The 22,762-nt window shown below is 42.7% G+C and overlaps 2 protein-coding genes across 7 annotated transcripts in view; one reads left to right on the top strand and one right to left on the bottom strand.

The window, feature by feature from the left end:
- iars2 (isoleucyl-tRNA synthetase 2, mitochondrial) overlaps nucleotides 1-4,663 on the top strand; it is a 15,101-nt gene extending 10,438 nt beyond the window's left edge. For both annotated transcript variants that reach the window (XM_022750096.1, XM_022750097.1), the window contains 8 exons: nucleotides 462-564; nucleotides 778-900; nucleotides 992-1,123; nucleotides 1,241-1,347; nucleotides 1,427-1,572; nucleotides 1,686-1,876; nucleotides 2,492-2,636; nucleotides 3,941-4,663. In XM_022750096.1, coding sequence (XP_022605817.1) covers nucleotides 462-564; nucleotides 778-900; nucleotides 992-1,123; nucleotides 1,241-1,347; nucleotides 1,427-1,572; nucleotides 1,686-1,876; nucleotides 2,492-2,636; nucleotides 3,941-4,086 — 1,093 coding nt within the window. In that variant the 3' untranslated portion in view covers nucleotides 4,087-4,663. The remainder of the gene's footprint in view (nucleotides 1-461; nucleotides 565-777; nucleotides 901-991; nucleotides 1,124-1,240; nucleotides 1,348-1,426; nucleotides 1,573-1,685; nucleotides 1,877-2,491; nucleotides 2,637-3,940) is intronic.
- Nucleotides 4,663-22,762, bottom strand: rab3gap2 (RAB3 GTPase activating non-catalytic protein subunit 2). 5 transcript variants are annotated; one of them, XM_022750090.1, is made up of 35 exons: nucleotides 22,384-22,762; nucleotides 21,020-21,111; nucleotides 20,513-20,630; nucleotides 20,342-20,423; nucleotides 20,004-20,051; nucleotides 19,806-19,881; nucleotides 19,527-19,628; nucleotides 19,005-19,104; nucleotides 18,263-18,361; nucleotides 17,752-17,900; nucleotides 17,535-17,614; nucleotides 16,957-17,049; nucleotides 16,736-16,875; nucleotides 16,263-16,458; nucleotides 16,006-16,149; nucleotides 15,262-15,344; nucleotides 15,119-15,183; nucleotides 14,931-15,021; nucleotides 13,895-14,016; nucleotides 13,485-13,698; nucleotides 12,536-12,633; nucleotides 11,222-11,330; nucleotides 10,921-11,081; nucleotides 10,561-10,735; nucleotides 9,302-9,481; nucleotides 9,079-9,185; nucleotides 8,718-8,784; nucleotides 8,384-8,454; nucleotides 8,243-8,278; nucleotides 7,989-8,063; nucleotides 7,063-7,278; nucleotides 6,677-6,766; nucleotides 6,356-6,580; nucleotides 6,052-6,216; nucleotides 4,663-5,660 (listed from the first exon to the last, which is right to left on the bottom strand). In XM_022750090.1, the coding sequence occupies exons 1-35, from the start codon at nucleotides 22,490-22,492 to the stop codon at nucleotides 5,502-5,504; spliced, it is 4,137 nt and encodes a 1,378-aa protein (XP_022605811.1). In that variant the 5' UTR covers nucleotides 22,493-22,762; the 3' UTR covers nucleotides 4,663-5,501. The 5 variants fall into 5 exon arrangements, with proteins under 5 accessions (XP_022605811.1, XP_022605815.1, XP_022605812.1 ...); XM_022750094.1 differs by having other exon boundaries at nucleotides 4,663-5,654; XM_022750091.1 differs by having other exon boundaries at nucleotides 13,485-13,695.

The raw sequence follows: 22,762 nt of genomic DNA, 5'->3' as shown, positions 1-22,762 counted from the left end.
GAAAGATTGAGGTTTACTAATTTCTTAGTCCCTGAAAAAGGCCTGTTTTCTATGAAAATTACATAATTCTTTATTTATAATACATAAAAGATTGCAATTTAGTGGAAACGCATGAATGAAATCAATGATTTTTGAAGGAGAAAAGCATCTGGTAAACATTGCTATCACAAGCCTACAAAGGGTGTAATGTAGTCACACTTATTATCCACAAGTATATCAGTTCAGACTTACTGAGATAGTTTTAGCAACATTTTAACTTCATTTAACTAAAGTTTATTTGATTAAAAAGCTGAAGATGCTTCTGCCTAATCGCCAAGAACAACACAAATAAAGTCACACACATAAGTTGGGGATTCTGTTGCATGTGGCAATAACCGAACGATACATACAAATACTAATTAAACCACTTTTTAAATTTATTTGTCATAATTGAAATAATGAACTATAAATCATGTATGTAGGTCTCTGGTGGTCCATGGCTTTGCTATCAGTGAGCAGGGAGAGAAGATGTCCAAGTCTCTGGGCAATGTTGTGGATCCCGACACAGTCATTAATGGAGGGAAGGTGAGATCATGGAAGAGGCGGTGAAATGAAATGAGACTTTGAGAAAGTCTCTTATTGTTTCAAGGAATTTTGGTTTTATTCCTTGTCTAGTCTCGGCAGTTATTCAAAAAAAAAAAAAAAAGCAGCTTTTTCCGAATTTTGCAGCTTTAGCTTTTGTCTCTCCTACACCGCCCCTCCATCTTTCTTTCTTCTCATGTCTTCTATCTTTCTCAGGACAATGGTTTACCGGCCTACGGGGCAGATGTGCTGCGTTGGTGGGTGGCAGAGTCAAACATCTTCTCTGAGGTCCAGATTGGACCCACCGCACTCAACTCAGCCAGAGACAGCATCGCCAAGGTAACAGTGCAATAGGGAGTAAAATGTAGCGTTTTCACTGTTTCTTCACATTTCTTCACGACCTCTCTCTCCCTCTGGATTTCTCTCCCAGCTGAGGAACACTCTGAAGTTCCTGCTGGGAAACCTGCATGGCTTCGACCCTCTCACTCAGGCTGTGGACTCCAAAGAGATGCACTACATCGATCAGTACATGCTGCACCTGCTCCGCGAATACAGCATGAAGGTGTGTGTAACTGTGGGGTGTGATGACTTCTTATTCTGCGTCCAGACAGTTTGAGCTGGTGACTGAAGAGCTAGTGTGTGTGTGTGTGTGTGTGTGTGTCTGTGTCTGTGTTTGCAGGTTACAGACGCCTACAGTGAGTTTGATGCCGGCAGGGTCATCCGTGTCCTCCAGGCCTTCATCGCCAGAGACCTCTCCAGTTTTTACTTCAGTATCATCAAAGACAGGTAAACGTTTGCCGCAGCAACATCAGAGGCACGCTTGTGTTTAAATGACCTTTTAACCTCGGACATATGTTCAAATCAGGCTGTACTGTGACCCAGAGGACTCACTGGGCAGAAGATCATGCCAGACTGTTTTAGAGGAAGTTCTGGATGGAGTTACCAGATCCATCGCTCCCATCCTGCCACATCTAGCTGAGGAGGTCTATCTACACGCGCCAGGACATGACAGTATGTGCCTGTCGCTTTTGTAGTTGTGCGACTTCTGCAGTTACTCCTTAGGTCTACGCATGACTGCAGATAGGTTGCATTTGCTTTCTAACAAAAACTGTGTGTTTGTGTAGAGGCGGAGACATTGTTCAAGAGTGGCTGGATAAAAAGCAGCTCTGTGTGGAGACAACCAGGGCTGGAGGAGGCAGTGGAGGGAGCGTGTGCCATTAGGGACTCCTTCCTGTCGTCCATCCCAGGCAAAAATGCCGCTCAGTACGACCTCACTATTGCCCTTGAACCTGGTCTGCTGTTTGAACTCATGGAGGTAAGTTCAATCTCTATAAACTGCTCTAAACCTCAGGTCAGCGGACTGTGCCCTTTAACAAATGACCAAATGTGAGTATAGTTATTGCATTTCCAGCTGTTTAAATCCTTTTGAGAATAAAAATGGCGGTAGTATAGATTTCCACACATCAGACGTGATCAGTTCCAGAGTAGTGTAATATTATGGTACATGTACCATATAACTGCTGCTGCACCTGCAGACTGTGATGGAGAGATACCGAGGCTCTTTCTTTCCTGCTGCTGTCAGACTGAATAACAAATACTGCACCGAGTAGACCACACACACCAAAACCTGACAAACACCCACTGTGTGATATTCTTTATCTGCTGCTGTTTTTGATATATTTTAACATATTTAAATATCTATTTGTACACACTATATTGCTAGACTATATTATTTATATTTTGTACAATTTTTTGTATTTGATATTTTCATTTTGCTTTGCTTTTTCTTTTGTACTGTCCACTTTGCTGCTGTGACACTGCAATCTTATCTTATCTAGTCTTAACTGTACATATTATTATTATTATGTAAATCCATTTGAATGGACAATTCAACAAATCCAAGCTAATTCCCTCCTGACTTCACTTGCAGTCTCTCCAAGAGGAGCCTACATCCACCTCCTCCCAGCTGGCTGAGCTGATGATGGCGGCGCGGGTCAACCTGACCAGTGCGCTGCCCCGCGACCTGCCCTCAGACGCCCTGCTGAACCACGGCACCTTCCTCATCAACCTGGAGGGTAAGGAACATCTACACCAAGCTAGTAATACAATGACAGTAACATCAATCAGCCAGAATTGGGGAAATAGTGGAGTTTGTGTGATGTCATTATAGACCTTTTCTCACCTGATAACAGTGTCAGTGGTCTGGGACTGTGCCTGCTAGTTTACTGGTGTACTATTGGTCTGCACCACAAAGCATCATTAGTGGGTTGTCCAGTTTTGTTTAGGCTGAACTTTTTCTGCTATCATGAAGGTGGCTCACGTTTAACCATGGTAGATCACCATGGTAACCTGTGCTGCAGGGTTAACCTACCCCAGAGCAGAATTAGATCCGAACCTAACCGTCAGACTATTGACCAATCGGATCACTGGAATTCTGACTTAGGACTTAAGAGCTGAGTTTACAATAAAGTAAATAAATAAATAAACAGAATCATAGTTTACACATTTTAATATATATCAGGAGAGTTCCTTTGATTTCTATGATAATTATGTCAGAAATGGAGGAAATGTTTGTTTTACATGAACGTATTTGCTCCAAGTTAAAACCTTCTTCTAACAGAGACATTAAAATGTAGCACACTAACACACCAGTGAATGGTGACCACAGTTACAAATGAATTATGCATACTGTTGCACGCATCGTTAATTAGTTTAGTAAATTCTTAATGCAACATTTTGGTTAGAGAAACCACATCAGGCCTTTTTTCTTTTCTTCAGGCTGTTTTTCTTGTTCTTTTCTTTTCTGCCTTGGCAGACTTAAAATGTCTGCAGTGTTCATTCACGTTCATAAGTTTGTTCACAACACAAGAAAGTGCTAAATGTCACTATCCCAGACAACTGAGCAAATTGAAAATACCAGCCAGATTTTAAACAGTCTACATAATAATAATTACACTTATTCAGTCTTATTTTTAATATTAGCATATTATTCCTTCTTTTTCAACACCCTCATACTCAATTATAGTTGTTTGGGTTTTTTTTTTTTACTGTAAACATTTCACCTGCCGAACATCACCTTTTTTTCTGCTGTAATAACCAAACGAATGTATCACCATTTCATCAAATGACATATCAGTGCTCCACTCCTGGTTCTGATGATGTTGCTTGTAAGTAAGAACTCCTCTATCGCTTGAAAACAATGACTGACAACCTAGTGTTCTGAGCCAGATGATAATATGACAGCGGTTATTAGAATGAGTTAGCTGAACCTGACACAGGCTCTCGTGCTGGATAAAAAAAAAAAAGAAATGTCTGCACCATTGTGGAAAAACATGAGTGAGCGATGCACATGCTCAGTCTGTGTGTATCTGTTCATCAGGTGGTGTCATCCGTGAGGACAGCGCCTACGATATAGCGGTGGTGCCCACTTCCAGTGCCCGGTGCCCAAGGTGCCGGCGCTACACTGCTGAGTCGGCAGACTGCCTGTGCCCGCGCTGCCAGACCGTGGTCTCACGGGCCCAATGACGGGCCTGACATTCTGACCATGACGACCAGCTATCACCAAGGCTCTTTCGATTCGCTGCACGTGTTTTATGTTGCCCCTGAAGGCTGAATAGAGACCAGGTTTCACTCTCCCTGTCACCATCAGAAAAATCAGCTGCTGCCTCAGTCACATTTTTGCTCATTGTTGATGATGCCAGTGAAGAGACACTGCAGCTTAGCACAGGGTTGGCGTTGGGAGTGAACGACCCAATAACAGCTTTTGATCCGCCCACAGAGTTTGTTGGAGCAGCCTGTCAGCGAACTCTTAAAACCAAAATGTCCGAGTTGGTCCCAGCTGCTTGGCTGTGGCATGAATGTGCTGGTTATACATTCGATCTCGTACCACCAAGCGATCCGATACAGCATGGGAAAGATTGTTTACTGTCAATATCACACGTCACTGAAAATATTGACCTGATTTCCAGTTGAAAAGAGACACCGTTCAGAGGACTTGCTGTTTTTTTCAATGTGTAAATGTATAGAGAAGCACTTCATTACAGAGTGTCACTGTGTGACAACAGTATAGGATTTATAGCACAGAGAGGATGGGGGGGGGGGGGGATTTTGGTGAACGCCTATCTTTGTATGATAAATCCTGTTCCTTGTAAACTTTCCCATACAATCGATGGTGTATGGAAGAAATGTGTCTGAGTTATAAAAAAATTAAGTTTTATCTGGAACTTGTTTTCAGTGAAAGTCAATACAATGAAAACATCTAAGCTTTTCAGAAACCTCTTTATTCTGTGTTGGATCAGCCCAGTGGGAGCAGCTGGACGTGGGACTACAGAAAAGGAGGTGTACAGGCACAGCTAGTACAGTACTGTCTGCATATATAAATAAAAAATAAAGGTCCATATTTCTTTATGATACATCTCTTGTCCGTGAGAGGGAAGAAAGAAGGAGAAAGATCAAACAGAACTCTGATATGGCACACGGGACACCCACACACTGACATCTGATTTTAAAATCAAACGGACTGAAGATGAGTTTAAAGTGACAAAGAAAAGACATGCCCCACTGCTTAACAACATCTCATATAGTTAGACTCTAAACAATATTTCTCAATAACACAAGTATTCAATTTGTTAAATGCTCAAAAATTATGGATTAAAAAATTAAAGGCCTAACATACCCACTGTGTGTCACTGCCTTCTACAAGTAAGTTGCCAGGTTGATTCTATCATATTATCATGAGCTGAATGACAAAACACAAAACCTCCTCCACGATGAGGGGAAAAGGGTGAGAAGGCCGTTTGTCATCTTTCTCTTCGTTGACAGTCTCTCATTTGCTGCATATGAGCAGGCTTCACCACAATCCACATTCTGAAGTGGTACAAGGAGGGTTGGGGATGGGGATGGTGGTGGAGGTGGGGGGTATCCCGTTTTCCCTCTCAGGGTCAGTCCTCAGTGGTGAGGGCCTCCACAGCCTCCAGAAGGTGCAGGGCCAGGCTGTACTGTGCGTGGTTCTCTGGCAGGATTTCAATGAGACGGCTGACCAGTCGGCTGGTCTGGGACAGGGGGACCAGGGGGCACCGCAGCTCACTTGGGTCCTGCAGCTCAAAATAGTAATCATATTCCATACATTATTAAACAACATTATGAATCGAGTGATATCAATATTTAATTTTATGAAAATGAGTTTCAGGGTTTCTTTATTTGAAATTAATTTGGGTTTTGGTAGTTTTTTTTTTTTCACACTCTAACCTGCACCGTGTTCCTGTGTGGTTATTATTTTAAAAAATTTAAATGTAAAGAAATGTATAGAGTTAGTGATGTGAATTTGAGAATATGTGGTTCAGGGCACCTCAGTAAATACTGTGAGCCAAGGTTTGGAAATAATGGAAAATGCTGGGTATGTAAATACTTTTATTTGTCTCTGAGAATCTGCAACTGAAATATCTTTAGTGTATTAGATGGCAGAGGTCAGTATGGTGCTGGGTGTCTCACCATAGCTTTGAGCCATGTGCAGAGGGTGGGGGGCAGGCGGGCCAGCAGCTCCATAGCGGCCTGCGTCTGGCTCTGGCTGTGGAGCAGCGAGTAGCTCAGCCTCTGTCCGGTCAGCACCAACAGCTGGGAGCCCAGCACGTCCTTATCTTCCACTTCTAACATCACCTGAAGGACAGGATGCAAAACCAAACCGGTGGAGTCAGAACAGAGTACAACACTGTAGGATTTAATACATTTTAATACATTAGAACATAAGTAGTATCATCCTAATTTTAGCTTCAGAACAAACCACGTTTCCCCTCACCTCTTCTGCCCGGAGGTCCAGGCCTTGGTTGTAGAGCTCACAGACGAGGTGCCGTCGCAGGATGTCGGGGTTGACCTGCAGCAGGGAGCCCAGCTCCAGGCACAGCGAGGGCCACCAGTCAGCCTTGGGGCCACCTGAGGGTAGAGGGGGGCACCCGCCGCCAGAGGCGGAGCTGGAAGGATCATCTATAGCCTGCACCCAGCCAGTCAGCACCCGCAGGAGGAACTGAGACAGAGACGGGGGATGAGGAAAAACACATGAGACCAGCGGTATGGAGAATCACTTTCTTCTCATCCCCTGCGTTTGAGTTTGACCTCTCACCTCCTGTCGTAATGACACCAGGCCTGGGTCCATGTCTCCACTGGGCATCAGCTGGATGGTCGTCAGATCTCTGAAGAAAGCATTCTTACCCTGGAACAAATGTGTATTGGTTCAGATCTGAATCAGGAACACAGTTTATTTCCACATGAATCATGGATGATGTATTCATTGAAGTATTGATTCAAAGTAGAGGTAGACACATGACAAGATGTTTAGACAGAAGAACAAAGAAAATGTATAATGTTTTTGTGAAGGCTGCCTTAATTGTGTTGTGTTTTAAAGGAGCAATCAGTATCAATCCTGTGTCTGTGTGAGAAAACAAGCCCAGACTCAGGCGCACCTTCACAGACAACAAGAGTGTGTGTGCGTGCGTGCCGTTTCCTCACCTTGCTGTCGTACAGGCTGAGTGGTTTCACCTTCAGACTGAAGGTCATGGTAGCATGTAGCAGAGAGGCAAACAGGCAGTGGTGTTGGACCAGGGGGTAGTGAACGCCTCTCTGCTCCAGGGCCAGCTCAGCTATGGAGGCGGGGCCCTCTGCTCCGCACCACGCCTCCTCCACAGACAGCTCCGGAGCGGATACCTCCTCCACCGCAGAGTCCGCCTGCATCAGAAAGAACAGGAGAGCTGGTGAGAAGAGAGGGTCGTGGACTCGTGAACAACCAGTGGCTCATTAACGTAATCAACTCTGTTTAGTTTGTAGTTCACACAGTCAATAGAGCACATGCACAAATTTCAAAGTCCCCTCCAGTGAACCGGAGACATCTTGTGTCCAGCAGTCAAATCTTTTAAATGAACAATATTTGTTATTCTCAGATATTATGATATTATTCTGACACCAATCATTTTTTTAATATCTCAAAAAATGTCTGGAGAGGATTTTCAAGTAAGCTAGCTAGCTAATAAATTAAGTGCTGATGTTAAATATGATGTTAATTAGTAGCAGTACATTATTAGCAATAGTTGTAGCAGCAATAGTACTTTTAAAAAAAAAAAAACTGCATTGATGACAGATGTTAATGATGATTACATCTTATGTGTCAACTAAAATCTTCACTTTAAAGCCTGACTTATATATTATTAATAAATCTCACCTCCTTTTATTGCATGTTGAAAAAGCCGACACACTCTGTAATGCATTCTCAATGAAAAGCTTCAAATCTTATTCAAAAAGACTGTGTTGGCCACGCTTCACTGACCATCATGCTTTGTGCTGGACTGCTCATTCTCCATGCTTTTTCCTGGAATCTTTTTACTTACATAGTAATTTATAAAAGACAAAGGGGACTGATTCTTAACCAATACTCCAGTCACCTCCATGAGGATCTGCAGCAGCTGCACACAGCAGCCCAGGAAACATGTCACGGCTTTGTCTCCCATCCCGACATCCTGCACACACATATACATACACACACACACACCCTTAATGCACTGGTATGGAGCTTTATACAGTTACTGCAGTACTTCAGATCTGAAATAATCTAATCATCTAATCAAGGAATCAGCAAATCTAACAAATACCAAAACTGGCATCATATATTTTAATCTGTACTGAAACACAGACTTACCCGTCGACATAAACGATCTTTGGGTGCTTTCCCCACCTGGAAAAAACAAGTGTAAACATTTTATATATTGCTTGACTCATTGACAGACTCAGCAGCATCTTCCCACAGATACACAGATTAACTGGATACTGCATGACTCACCTTCTCCATGAGGTAAGCTGCTGCTGAGAACCGTTTCACAATGAACGTACTCCACATCATTGCAGAAATACCTGTGAGGAAGATTCAGTAACGTCCAATGACAAACTAATAACAATCACTTTAAGTAGTTTTCATTATTTACAAAGTGGGGGCATTGATGTAACTACTGGTTACATAGTACTTCAAGTTTGAGCTGTTAGTTTAAGCATAACTGAAGAACATCACATTAATTCCTTCACAATTGTAGATAAAAACATAATATAAGACGCATATTAATCATATTGTTCAATAAAAAGCATTTGCAAACATGTAAAAAAAAAAAAAAGCCACTAACCTAGCTGGATATGTGGACTGGAGACCTGTCTCAAATGCTCCACAGCGCAGCACAAGCATCGACCCTCCTAGGAAGAGAAGCAGGTGTGAGTCCACATTTAAGAACAAAGGTGGCTGGTTTGTCGTCATCCCTGTTTATTGGACTTATGAAAACATGCTTTTCTCCTTAACATAATGAACAGAATCCGTAAGATAAAATAGATTTTTTAAACATTGGATGGCTGTTGTACTTCTTTTGAACTATTTAACGTATCCACATGATATATATATATATATATATATATATAGTACAATATTTGTATGTTTGTGTGTGTGTGTGTGTGTGTGGGTGTGTGTGTGTGTGTGTGTGTGTGTGCGCACACCTCTGGGTCTTTGTTCCACTGCACTACATATTCCCAGCAGCAGTGGGCGAACAGCAGGTCAGGTGAGAGGGAGTGTGGGAACCGCTGGCACACGGCCACCAACAGCTCTGGAGAAACAAGATTAACAAGATTAACAGTTAGAGCACAGTTAAAGTTGTTTTACATGACTGCCAATGTGTCGTGTAATATCTAAACGTCAAAGGTCGACATCCAGCGTCCTGACCTGCTGTCCTGTCTGTGTCGTCTCGGCTCTGCTCCTTCTCATCAGTCCCTTCTTCTCCTGCCTTCTGCTCTAGTTTGTCCTCTGCATCTTTGTCTTCTCTCTTTTGGAGGATTTCCTTCAGTCGCTCAGGGGCCATGTTGTGCCTGAACACCCACTTGGAGACACTGTCAGCAATGCCACCTTTACAGACAATAAAAATATAAGAGAATGTGTCTCATGTAGCCACAACCAGAATATTGAGCTCATCTAGAAAGAAACCAGCAGAAAATAAAAGACAAAAATAAGACAATAAGCAGCAGCAGTGTCGCCTGGGAAAACTTCTTGGAAGGGCATCTGCCACCCTCCCCTTTCTTTCTGACTGATGTGGTTTTTTTTTTGTTTTTGTTTTTGTTGTAAGAGGCTACTGCACCTGTTGTATGTGGTCTTCCTGCTAAACCACTGAATGCAGTGTATCTGGAATTTAGCCAGTAAAACCACAGCATTAGTTGTAGTCAGTTACAAAAAAAAACAAAACAAACTTTCATAATGCTCTTCCAACATAGTAAATAACATCTTGACAGCATCATGATGTTACATGAGCAAAACAATGACAGAATAAAAACACCCTAGTTAGGAAGAAATCAAGATAACTTCATTGATGGCATGGAGCTGTCACACACATTTGAAGTGCTGCTACGGGTTCAAAGCTGGATTTGAGATTTATTTTGTTAATGCTGGAGACGCTGTCTGCATCTGATCCAAGTGTTCTGCCGCAACAGATCAACAGGAAGCTGAACAGACTATAGGAAACCAGCAGGAATAGTTCCTCTGCTCGCGGTAATATAAATGAGAACAGGCCGGCTGTCAGCGACAGAGACCAGGGGAGTGGGGTGTCATGCCACAGTACAATAATAATAATAATAATAATGATAGATTGCTGCAGAAACCTCACCAGCCATACTTCCCACGACCCCGGCTGAGTGGTGTCTCATTGTCTGTCATGCATGGATCATTCACATTAACTTTCCTCATTACCCTTAATGGCTTTTCACACGTTACAGTGGACACAGAAATTGTTTCTCAGTCTAGTTTTTTTTCTTAGACTTGAAAACTAATTTTGGGTAGTGTATACGGTGCATAATGGAGGAGTAGGGGGCACTGAATGCACCATGGGTGGGCGTTGTACCCCAACACCCCTTGTCAGTGGGCCCAAGACGCAGACAGGCCAGAAAGTAAGACATCATGAAATATTCCTGAGGACATTCTTGTTCACAGCTTACCAGTGCCTCCCTCCAACAGCGTCTTGATGGAGCACTGTGCCGCAGCACCCCCTGCTGCCCCCTGAGGAGGAGGCACCAACAGCAGAGTCTGCAGCACCAGCACATCCTCCAGCTGGTGAACACAAACCACCCACTGCTCCAGCTCCAGGGACACCGCCTCCCATTCTGACTGCAACTGTCACACACACACAGAAACACATAAAACAGACCAGGCTGTGAGTGCGGCTTTAATGGCTGAGCCTAGTAGAAGGAAACACGTGTTGTTGTGGTGCTGAATTATTTTAAAGGGGGGTGTGTTTCATATTTTTGCCTGACGAGAAGGCTCATGTACGTGTATGTGTGTTTATGAGACCTCTCTACCTTGCTGTCAGCCTGGCTGGTGATGCTAGCCTTCACGGCACGGTGAGCGACGAAGGCCGCCAGCAGAGCAGCGGCAGCGTTGTGGGACTGGATACATGTGGAGCGAACTTGCTGCCACCAGGGGGAGATAGACTGGGGGTCCCATGACTCCTCAACTGCACCTGAGGAGAAGAAAAAGAAGTGGTACCTCTCTTCTCATCCTTTTTTTTTTTTAATTGACTTTCATTGGTTGCAATTGATTGTAACCAAAACCAATCAAAGCCTTGATGTGTCCTCCATCAAAGAGAAGAAGAACACTTACCTTTCATGTTGCTAAGGGCGATGAGCAGTGTGTGTAGGTTTCTAACAATTTCCTCTGATTTCTGCAGCACCTCCTTCTCCCTTTGCAACCACACGTTCAACAGCAAAGACTGACAGACAGAGAAACAGGGAGTGTAAAGATGAAATAGAGAAAGAAAACAAAACAAGAAAAATACATTAATTTAGAAAATGGCGCTGCTAAACAAAACAAATCATGAAATATGCTCTGGGTTGCTGCCACGCCCATTCTTTTACATGTATGTTTTTATTAGGGCAACACTTACATGCATAATCCACACAGATTTCTAATTATGAGATATAACAAATAACAAAAACGACATTACATTACATTACGATATATGTCTACTCTCATTTTCATCTATTAACCTTGACCACACTGTGACAGAGGGAGGGAAAGGAAAAGAGCAGCATAGTCCTTTACAACCAAGAGGGAAAAGAAGGTGGGGAAGGTGAGGAGATAAATGAGACACACTCGTGAGCCGGGCTCAGGGAAAAACTGACAAAAGCAGCATAGAGGAGAAAAAAGGACTAGGAGGAGATTACTAAAAGTCTCAATCCAGTTTCTGGAATTCTAACCTGGCTAAAATAAAAGTAGTGTTGCACATACATTTAATAAGAATGGCTGGATTTCTCCTTGACCTCCCTGATCAACCAAGTGCTGAGCACGTGTTTGGACGGAAGAGGTGGAGGTGGATGAGTCTCCCCTGCCTCTAACTCTCCTGACTTCTCAGACTCTCCCCTCTTCAACCCTCTACCCCTTCTACCAAATTCAACCCGTTACACTGCCTTTTACCCTGCACAGCCATCCACTGAACCTGACCACACACACTCATTCACACACACACAACTCACAACAATCTCACTAACTGAAATTATTGAAGAGACATTTCTGTGTTTGCAGCGGAGCTCTGAATTTAAATGTGGTTATTGCATTTAAATGTCCATGCAGTATCCTTCAATGGCCTCATCTATTAACTGGGTAAAATTGACTGAAAGGTTGTGAGTATGAGTTTCTATAAGCTTTATTTGATTGGTTTAAAATTACTTTAATTCTTATTTCGTTGGCATTGGAATTGATGAGGGAGAATTGATGGATTCGTATAGTCGTATATTTCTGTAGCAAGGGTAATAAACTATATGGGTTACCACTATAAATGAATTACGTCTTTTCTTTTAAGTGACAGGATCAGGATTTTGATTATTCTAATTCTTGTTTTGACTGATTATTTCATAAAGCAACACTACAGGACTTTCTACCTCTAAACCCATCAATCAGGCTTTTGCTCCATCTTACCAGTAGCTGCTGTGGACTGATGCCAGCCTGCTGTAGCGTGTCACACACTTTATGGATTGGGCTTTTTCCACACAGACAACCCCAGAACAGAAAGTTCCCTGCAAAGACACATAAGCGCCAAGTGATGATAAGGAACTTCTCTACTAATCATTAGAGGTTCTTTTCTCATTTCAAGGAAAATAAAGATTGTAATAAATACACAACAGAGCTTTTGAAAACGAGCATAATATTACAAAAATGAAATAGGCCTAAAAGGTGTAGCTAGACATTTTCCTTTTCTTCTTTTTTCTTAACTCCATTTAACATCTTGAACAGCTTTAACACCTCCTTTTTACAGCTTTAACACCTCCTCTTTTCTCTTTCTTTCACTCACACTTTCTGCACTAATTTCCCTGACGCTGTCCATCGCTTCACCCCTGTGTACGTACCTCACTCACAGTGATTGGCGGAGAAGCATCATGTGACCAGTGCCATAAAGGCTAAAAAAAAAAAAAGCTGCGCCGATTAGAACAGAAACGCTCTGTCAAAATTGAATAACTCTAGATAATTTACAGGTTATACATCCAGGTCCAGATGGGACAGTGTCTGGGTCTGGATTCTGACCACGGTCCACCTGTTAGTGACCTCTGCTCTAGAGACTGTTGTGTGTGAAAATCCCAGGAGATCAGCAGTTTCAGAAATACTCAAACCAGCCCGTCTGACACCAACAATCAAACCAAAAGGCAAAACTCCCGAGATCACATTTTTTCCTCATTCTGATGTTTGATGTGAACATGAACTGAAGCTCCTGACCTGTATCTTCCTGATTTCATCAATTGCACTGCTGACTGGGTAATTGCATGAATTAGCAGGTGTACAGATGTTCCTAATAAAGTGCTTGGTAGGTGTATCTATCAGGGGAACTTGGTAAAAGTATAGGCATTGAATGTACACATTAATGTTGCCATACCTAGCTGGTTCCATTCAGTTTCAGCCCCTCGGATCACCTTCAGTTCCCCTTCCTCGGTGCACTCCATCTGGGAGAGAAAGGCTTGGGCAGGCAGGGGTGAGTCAGGTGAGTCCTGGGCAAAAGAAACACTGGGTCTCGAGGTGAGCTGAGCGTAGCGTTGCAGGGTGGGGCCGACACGGGACAATTCATCCCTCAAGCCTTCCAGGGAATCCTGCTGGGAGGGGAGAAAATATAAACTGGAGGAGAACTACATGTGCTCATCATAGAATTAGGAGGAATAATAATGAATTTTGAGGTGAACACCAATAACAACACTGACCTAAAGTGACAACAAACCTTGAGTTAGCCTACGTTATATTGTATTACAACAGTTTATGTAAGAACCATTAACAAAGTGTGTGTGTGCCCACATTTTCAGAGGAGGCCTCTACGTCTGCAGCAGAGTGCAGCTGCTGGATGTCAGTGTAGAGCTGAAGCAGCTTGAGCTGTGAAAAGCACAGCTGCAGTAAAGCTGTATCCACTTCCTCAGGGTCTGTGATGCAGAAACAAAGCACCATAAATAAAGAGAGAAAACCTGTTGAAATATATATATATCTAGTATAAAGCAATCCAAAAAGAGTTCAATCGAGGGCAACTGGACTTGCTTGCAGATACTTGAAGATGTACCTCTCATCAAAGATTTCAGTCACTACAATTAATTCACACAAATCAGAAAAAAATACAAGTCAAAGCATCCAGAACATGATAAGCTAAGCTTGTGAATAGGGGCCCAGTCACAGCATGTACAAATACAATTACAACCACAAAATACCTAATAACTAAATGGTCCCAAAACAGCTATCCCATCAGTCCAGACACTAATCCAATAGGCAAGATACACAATCAGAAATAAATGGTAAATAAAAAATAATAAGCACAGTAGAGTAACCAGTTCTGAAGAGCCCAGCCTTTCAGGGTACTATACAAGTTCTACATATATTTTAGTAGCAGCTGCTGCTTTAAGTTTATTTTTAAGAACAGGCACAGATAGTGATATTTTTTTATAGTTTTATCAAGCTCATTCACACCTGTGAACTCTTACATCAAACCACACTGAAACTAGTACACTTAAGTTTATGTTTTTTACCCTTTATAAAATAGGAATAAGATCACAGAGTCTGTCATTTTGTTTAAATACAACATCATACACAATACAAGCATTGTGAAAGATATTACATTCAATAAACTTCAACTACAACCGAGACCAGTTACCCTCCTCTTGTATAAACATGACCTGGATGACTGAGAATCTTCACGGACATCTAGCTTAAAGCAAAGACTACAGAATGATTTAAATTGAACATTTCAGGCATGCAGCTGAGAAAATACTTCGGCAAACAGTTCATGACAGTTCAGTTTTAATATTATGTCAAGAATGTTTTCTCTCACCGGTGAACTGGTACAAACCTTGTTGCTTTAGAGCGTCGTACAAGGTGCATGTGATGTTAGTCAGACAAGACACAGGAGCGTTCTTATTGGAAAGCAGAGACTCCAGAGCCTGAAGGGAAAAGCAAAGACTGCAGTTAGAGTCTTGACCACTGAACACACTGTGCGCAATAGTGTGCGGGGGCCTTTGTACTGATCTTCAGTCATACCTGCTTCTTAATGGCAGGGTGTTTAATGTCCAGCAGCGCACTTTTGGCTTCGCTCTCCAAAATATCTATAAAGAAAAGACGGGTAAACGCATAGAAGAAAAATGTAAACCTCTATATCTCCAGTAAGATCTTGTATCTCTTACCAGGCTCCAGGTCTCTGCTCTTTAGTATGGTAGTCAATCTCTTTAACAGGTGCATATCTTTGGCTCGCTCGCTCTTCTTGTCACTGAAATGGACAGGACACAGAAAGATGAGGTTTGGATGGGTTGTTGGCAACCCTTGATAAAAAGATGTCTTTAACAACTTGTAGACTGGGAACAAAGTCCTGCAGCCTACATTTTGTGCTTGGGGGAGAATATGTTGAGAATATGAAGATTCTTCAAGCTGTGGTTGAAAACCTTTTCTGTGAAAGTAAATAACTGTCCATTTGCCATAAATTTCCTTCCCAAACCAGGACCTAAATAGTTAATGAACCAATCTAAGTCTCTGTATAAATATATATATATGTATATAGAATATAGTATATTTTGTCTTGTTGTCACTACGAGCGCAGTCTGGGACATGACCCCCCCCCCCCTTTAAACCTGTCAACTGTTTTACATTTTGTTTTTTATATGGTTTAACCAAGAGAGATACAATGTGTTAATTAATGAGCTTTACATGCTGGTAGGTGGATCTTGTAACTTTTTGACAGAGCCAGGCTAGCTGTTTCCCCTTTTTTCAAGTCTTTATGCTAAGCTAAGCTAAGGGGCTGCTGGGTAAAGCCTTGTATATAATGTACAAAAGGATTATCGATCTTCTCATTTTGCTCTCAACAGCTAATCTACTACATCTTTAAGATGAATGTATGTGTGTGTGTGTGTTTGTCCGTCTGTCTGTGCACCAACCTGAGGGCCAGGTGAAAGGGGATGTTCACTGTCCTCAGTGCTCCTGTGATGGGATCCAGCAGACACACCTGCTGGGTGTGGAGCTGCCAGCCCTGACTGGTCACACTGTTCACCCCCATCAGACGGTAGCCAGCATACAGCAACCTGCAGGTGCATGCACACACATACACAGAGTAAATTATACACATTATATTGTAGATTATATCATATTTACACATGATATGTTTGTGGTGAAAAAAGGTTTCATTTGTGCATACCTGCAGTGTTTACCCACAGTGAAAGCTCCAACTCGAGGCCCCTGCTGCATCCCCCACACCTCCAGGATTCCCCTGCGGGGGGCGTAGATGACCAGGAACAGAGCGTGCCGTCTGGGGAGGGAGGCAGAGGGGGAGAACTCCCGATCACCTCGCTCCTCTGGAACCTGCAGCCAACCCAGCTGAGCGTCACGGTAACCTGCAGTTGATTTAATGAATAGTTATCTTTACATGACACGGACACAGTAAAAAAAACGTTTAATCTGAATGCATGGCTTGGCATCCTTTTCAAGAAGGTATAGATGCTAGGTGGGTTCAAAGTTTTGTGCCGTCAGCAAATAAAGTTAGAGGCAAGACTAAGGGAAGATAAAAGCGATGTAAAAGCTCTACCTTTTTAGCACAGCTCAAGCAGTTTACAAAACCCCTACATTATTCATTTGTTAGTCTTTGTTCTTCTTGCTGTACGCTCCGCTCACCTTTCCACATGCGGATGGCAATGCCCCTGGCCAGGTCCAACAATGTCACTCGACCAAAGTCATCCGTCACCCCAGCCAGCGTGTTGCAGGGGGACAGACAGATGGACTCTCCGTGGCGACGAGAGTCTGGGAGACCAAATCTGGAAGGGAGAGGTCAGGTTTAAGAGAAAGGACAAGGACAAGCTTTACAGTGCCAGTGTGATAGATATCATGACTGGTACCTGATTCCTAAGGGCGTCGCAGGCTCCACCTTAGGCTTCTGTTTCTGAACAGCCTCCTCTTCATTCTTGTTCTTGTTCCACCCGAGCCACCCACTGAGAGGAAGACAAATAAGACGATGAGTCCGAGTACAAAGAAAAGATTAAGGGAGGCTAGAATACATGAAAAGTCATAAACGTGGTGGGTGAGAGAAAGGATAAACTAGAAAGAGGGCGAAAGGGAGAATGAAAGCATCCAACCTCCCTGTATGGATTAAGCTGGCAGCGACAAGAGTACAGGCTATAATTCAGATTATTGATTGGACTGCTTTGTGCTGTTACAGCGGTAGAAGACTGAACAATGCAGCATTCAGTCCCCCAAGTGTGTGTGTGTACGTGTGTGTGTGCCTGACAGGAATGAAGTGCACACACAAACACTGGACAACCCTATTTGTCTTTGGAACAATATGCTACAGAGATCACTCATTCACTTAACCTTGTTGCTGTGATTATCACTGGTCTTAATGGCTTCGGGACTATGTCTTAGAAATGTGTTATGCTTGCTTATACACACATGGAACCGCACACACACTCAGACATACCTGGCAGCACTGAAGAGGGCTGAGGTGAGTTTACTAGCCACAGCCAGAGCCACATGAGAGAGAAGAGGCTGGGAGCTTCCCTGCAAACACACAAGAGACCAGAGGAACAGCCATGTTTATTCAAAGTCTCAAATTCATTCTTTCACACACACTCTTAGAGTCTGTGTTGCACATACGTAATGTAATGTGAACATCAGTGTGACACACACACACACACCTCTACAGCATAGTAAAAGCCTGTGTAAGGCCCTCCTCCCACAGTGACGTACTGGCTCATGGCAGGGGGGCTGCCCTTTACGGAAGCGTTAAACCCCCCCAGGATAGATGCGTTCTTCATCTGGTCAAACACACACAGCGTCATGACGCCTAACAGGAGGAAGAGCGGACAGACAGAGACAGAGTGAGTTGAACAGAGATTAATAGGAAATGATATTATTGACAAAACAATACAATATTTTCCTGTGAAAGTCAATCACTCCTTCAAGTTTAAATTTGAAGTGACAGAATCTTAACAGTATATGACAAATCTACAGTGATTTTTTACTTTTTCTTCATGAAAATCCAAAAAGAATAAAAATAAATCTTGTTTGCTGCGTCTCCAGGAAGTTATATCTGCATTGGAAAATGCTGTAATACCATTTCAGAATCACCTCAAATCAATGCAACTCTGTGATGGAGTCACACACCAAAAGGGGAATAGGCTATGACCACCAGTCAATCCATCTTACCCACACTACTGTGATCCACAATGGTGTCCATGTCCTGCAGACCCCACTTCTTATAGGCCAGGGGAGGAGGCTGGATCACGTCACTACCTGCTGCTGCGGCTGATTATTGAACAGAGATGCAAAGAGCAGCTGATGACATGAAAAGCAACAACTTCAATAAAATAGAGCATTTTTTATTTTCTAATAAGAGATTCCATTATCTATTATTTGCTTTCATCTAGTAGCCATGGCTTACATTAAGCTCAATTTAAAACTGTAGCACTGTCCTTCAACAGTAGCAAAGACTATTCAGCATTTCACAGGTAGGATAGGCGTGCGCGCACATACACACACACACACATCCACACACACACACACACACACACACACACACACACACACACACACACACACACTACTACTGGAGGCTCAAAGAAACCCTGTAGAAGCTCGGCTTCTAACCCTCTAGAGGCCGCATATATACATATGCATAAGGTCTATGTGTGCCTGTGTGTGTGATGGTAGTAGTGCAGTGTGGGGAAGTGCATGTCTCCTCAGTACCTGAGTGCCTTGTGGCAAACTCTATTCACCCAGTCAGCAAGTAAAAGAAAGTTTCTGTTAACACACTGCAACAATCCTGTAACACTTAAAACTAAAACCCTGTAACTCTCATCCTATAATGAACACACATAAGCATGAATACACCCTGGTGCACACACACATGCGCACACACACACACACGCACACATACACACACACATACCTCGTGCCACCTGGTTCCTACAGGCACGCAGAGACTGAAAGAGGCTGAAGCCGTCGATGGTGACCATAGCAGCAGGGTAGAGGATGCTCAACTCCTCATGCTGTGGCAGGATAAAGATCAATGTCAGTTTGACATTATGGGAAATACACTTTTGCTGTCACATAATTTGGTTAATTCTGACATCTCTCACAAAGCTACATCACTGCATTTTTTAGTGACAAAAAGAGGCAAAACAACAGAGGAGAGCAAAGAGAATGCAAAAGTTCAAGTTTAACTGAACTTGCCTGATGCATTAGATGCCAACACAACACAAATTATAGTTGAAAGTTTGGAACATTTTGACAGCAGACACTGCTGTTACTGCCTGGGACTGGACTGAAACTGTTCACCAAGAAGGCTGCTGCATTGTTAGAGCCTCTCTGTGGTTTAGAGGATTTATTGTAGCAAAAATGTATTTGTAATCGCACAGTTGATCAGTGGGCGGCCTATTTTCTCATACACAGTGTCCAGTGTGTACATCACCTGCTCTGTTACTCCAGGATGACGAGGAATCTCATATGTGCGACACTTGAGTCTCAATACAGGGTCCTCATGTAGCAGCTGGGCCAGGAGCAGAACCCCATTCTGACGAGACACAATCGGTTTAACATTTGATACTTTTTCAGTTACTATTTCAAGACTGTACTGAATGGCTTCCTGTTTCCTTTTACTGCTGACCAACTGAATAAGACACTCGTTACACAGGCTACAGTACCAGTGAAGAACAAAGACGGAGAGATAAGATTTGACTATAGACTGTACCTCTGTGTAGAAACGGACATAGCCAGAGGTGAAACCCACTACTACACAGGTCCAGTCAGGCCGCCCTGTGGAGCTCCTAGGAATGCACACACACACACATACACTGTTAAAATGAATAAAATCACGTGTTTTATATACATGCACACATTTAGCACTTCCACACACATCTCATGCATCACCCAAACGAGTGTTTCTTACCTCTTTTGGCTTGCCAGGGGGATACAGACGGAGCTGCTTACACACTCTCTGGAGGGAGAGGGAAGCACAAACAAAGCAAGGTGTAATGTGTGCGTGACTGAGCTCAATTCTGTATATTGGTGAAGAATGCTTTCATTGTTTCCCCACTGTCAAACAACTGTTTGTTTTCATTTTCATCCTAAACTTCATCCTCATTCCTGTCTCTATGATTCTTTTTATTTTCTCTTCCCATGAGTTGTCATCTAGCTTAGGTACAGGTCTTACCATCATCAACTCTTCTGTTGTGTTTTTTTTTTACCATTCTCATCCCCTCTCATATTAACTGAATTTTCTCTCACCCTTCTTCAGTACTGAGGGTTCCAGTCCAAGACACAGCCAGAGTCATCTCCTCTCTGCCACTGTCATCTGTACGCCATTTAGCTGTAAAGATCAATAAGCATTAACAGCAATATTTGACACCACTGTGTACTGTGTGTGTGTGTGTGTGTGTGTGTGTCTGAGTATCTGACCTGAAAGAAAGACTGCCTTGTGTTCACGGGCCACCACTAACAGATCAGAGCAGGGCGACAGGGACACAACACAGTCCTGCAGCCAGGGTGCACTCTGCCCCACGGCCTCTTCCTCCACCTGCGGAGCAAAGAGCTAGGTCAGTGGGAAAGGGTCTTTGCTTTAAATCTGGGAAAATGTTGGTGATGAGCCCTTTACAAAATGTCAGGTAAGTATCAAATATTGGAGAAAGTAACTTGTGGTTTTTGTTTTTGTCAATTTATTCAGTATGATTTCATTAATTAAGCAAGTTATAGTGGATTAAACAAATGCAATTGCTTACAAAATACAGGGTTATAATGGGATAACTGTCCAATATTTCTATAGTTTAAGCAAACAATAATTAAATACTTGTCTTTCCTAGCAACCAAGACAACTTTGTAAAACTAAATGATTGCTACTGAATATTGTAGTCGAAGATGAGAATAAGACAACACAGAATGAAATACAGAAAAAAAAACAACACAGACCGTTGAGGAAGAAGTGGCTTCCTCCTCTTTGTTGTCACCACTATCCCATGCTGACTCCCAGTCAGATGTGTCCCAAGACAGCTGATTATCTGCTGAAGACAAAGTGAACAAACAGGAGGTCCAATTTAAATTGGTTTTAGTTTGTGAAGCCATGCTGACAGTGCTTGTGCAGTGGTTAGGTCTTGGTGGTGGTCCATCTCCCTTTGCTCAAGTCTTGGTTTCCTAGGGATTGTGTCACTGCATGAAGTCAATCATTGTGAAAACTCTAGGTTAAGTCTTCGGTGAGGCTACAGTGTCAGACTACAGTAGACTTCAGTGACAATAAATTCCAAGATGAGACCAAAGTTACAGATTTAATTGTTACAGAGGAGAGTGAAATTAAAGTCACAGCAGTTGAGGAGATGGAAGTGCTAAAACCAGCTGCTAAAAATATTACCTGAACAGATACTGTAGATGCAAGCCATAAAAACAAAATGAGATAGGACTAGAAGGGAAACACTGACGAAGGTTGCGCTACAGGGAGATAACCTAAAAATATTCAAGAGTGGGTGGAAGACTGAGTGACAGAACAAGTAGCAAAATCCAGGACAAAATCCTGTTGCCATGGACATTTATAACGCATTAACCACAATGCCTCGGTCAATGTCACTGTGCTAAAAGACTGAGGTGATGACACATTCTGTTTATCTACAGGCATCAGTATTAAATGATGTGTTCAAGTTCAAGTGTCCTTTCTGTGCATGTCTGTTCTCCTCAGTTGAGCATCCTGCAGTAATGTGTTCAGGAGAGTGACTGGTTCATGCGCCTCATGTGGGATGACTCATAGCATAAAGGGCAGGCAGATTATTCCCTTCACCCTTTCTGTGCCTTGCTGGTGTTGGAGAGCACAGCTGCAGCTCCTTCATCCACTTTACAAACCCTTACTATTAAATTATTTACCTTTATTACATCACCAAAAACCGATTTTACATTATATATTGTATATCATATATTATGTAATCATAAGATGCATTTTAGGTATACATGAATTTACTTTGTATCGCACTGAAAAAATAACTGCTATTAATTTAACGGACGGTTAATTTACTATAACCTGTAACTAGTTATTTAAGATTAGTTCCCGACGAGCGACCCCCCACCCTAATCCAATTCTTGCTACCATTAGCCACCCTTGGTATAATGTAATATAATGCATAGTCCTTAAGTAAGTTAGCAATGGCTTTTCTTTTTATTTTATTTTATTAGTGCTAAAGCTAAGTAGATCCAGAGGTAGCTAACTGACGTGCAGTGACTTTAGTTAAGTTATACAGTATGCTATAGCATGATTCTGATATGCATTTGTTTTGTTCATCAAGCCTTGGTACCTGTTTGATCCTTCTCCTCCGCTGGCTCGGTTTTCTGGTTGTGGAACAAGTAGTCCCGGACCGTTCTGAGCTCTTGGAGCCGACAAAACTCCAATAAGCTGCAGGACATCTCTCTCCCGTCCCGTCAGCACCCGAGCGTACTGGGAATCAGCCAGTTAGCCTCTTTGCTAATGGTGCAGTTGTGGAAGATCAGCGTAGCGAGTCTGTTTGCAAGTCCCGCTATCGTGTTAACTTTGTGACAGCTTATTTACAAACACAATATCACTTACTCGTCTCAAACGGTCCTCTACAGAAATAATAATACAACTCTGTTACTCTTATTTTTCCCAATATTTGCAGTTCCCACCCTGGATCTGATGTGCTGATGACACATCGTTAG

Source organism: Seriola dumerili, unplaced genomic scaffold, assembly GCF_002260705.1.
Source record: "Seriola dumerili isolate Sdu_G_001 unplaced genomic scaffold, Sdu_1.0 BDQW01000149.1, whole genome shotgun sequence".
Taxonomy (NCBI): domain Eukaryota; kingdom Metazoa; phylum Chordata; class Actinopteri; order Carangiformes; family Carangidae; genus Seriola; species Seriola dumerili.
Note: the sequence above shows the minus strand (reverse complement) of the source record. Positions and strands in the feature narration are given on the sequence as shown.

Coding starts and splice junctions, on each gene's coding strand:
- rab3gap2 (XM_022750090.1), bottom strand. CDS start 22,492: ATGTCCTGCAGCTTATTGGAGTTTTGTCGGCTCCAAGAGCTCAGAACG. Junction 16,876..16,956: donor GCGACGCCCTTAGGAATCAG/GTACCAGTCATG, acceptor TCTCCCTTCCAG/ATTTGGTCTCCCAGACTCTC. Junction 16,150..16,262: donor ACTGTGGGTAAACACTGCAG/GTATGCACAAAT, acceptor ATGCACCTGCAG/GTTGCTGTATGCTGGCTACC.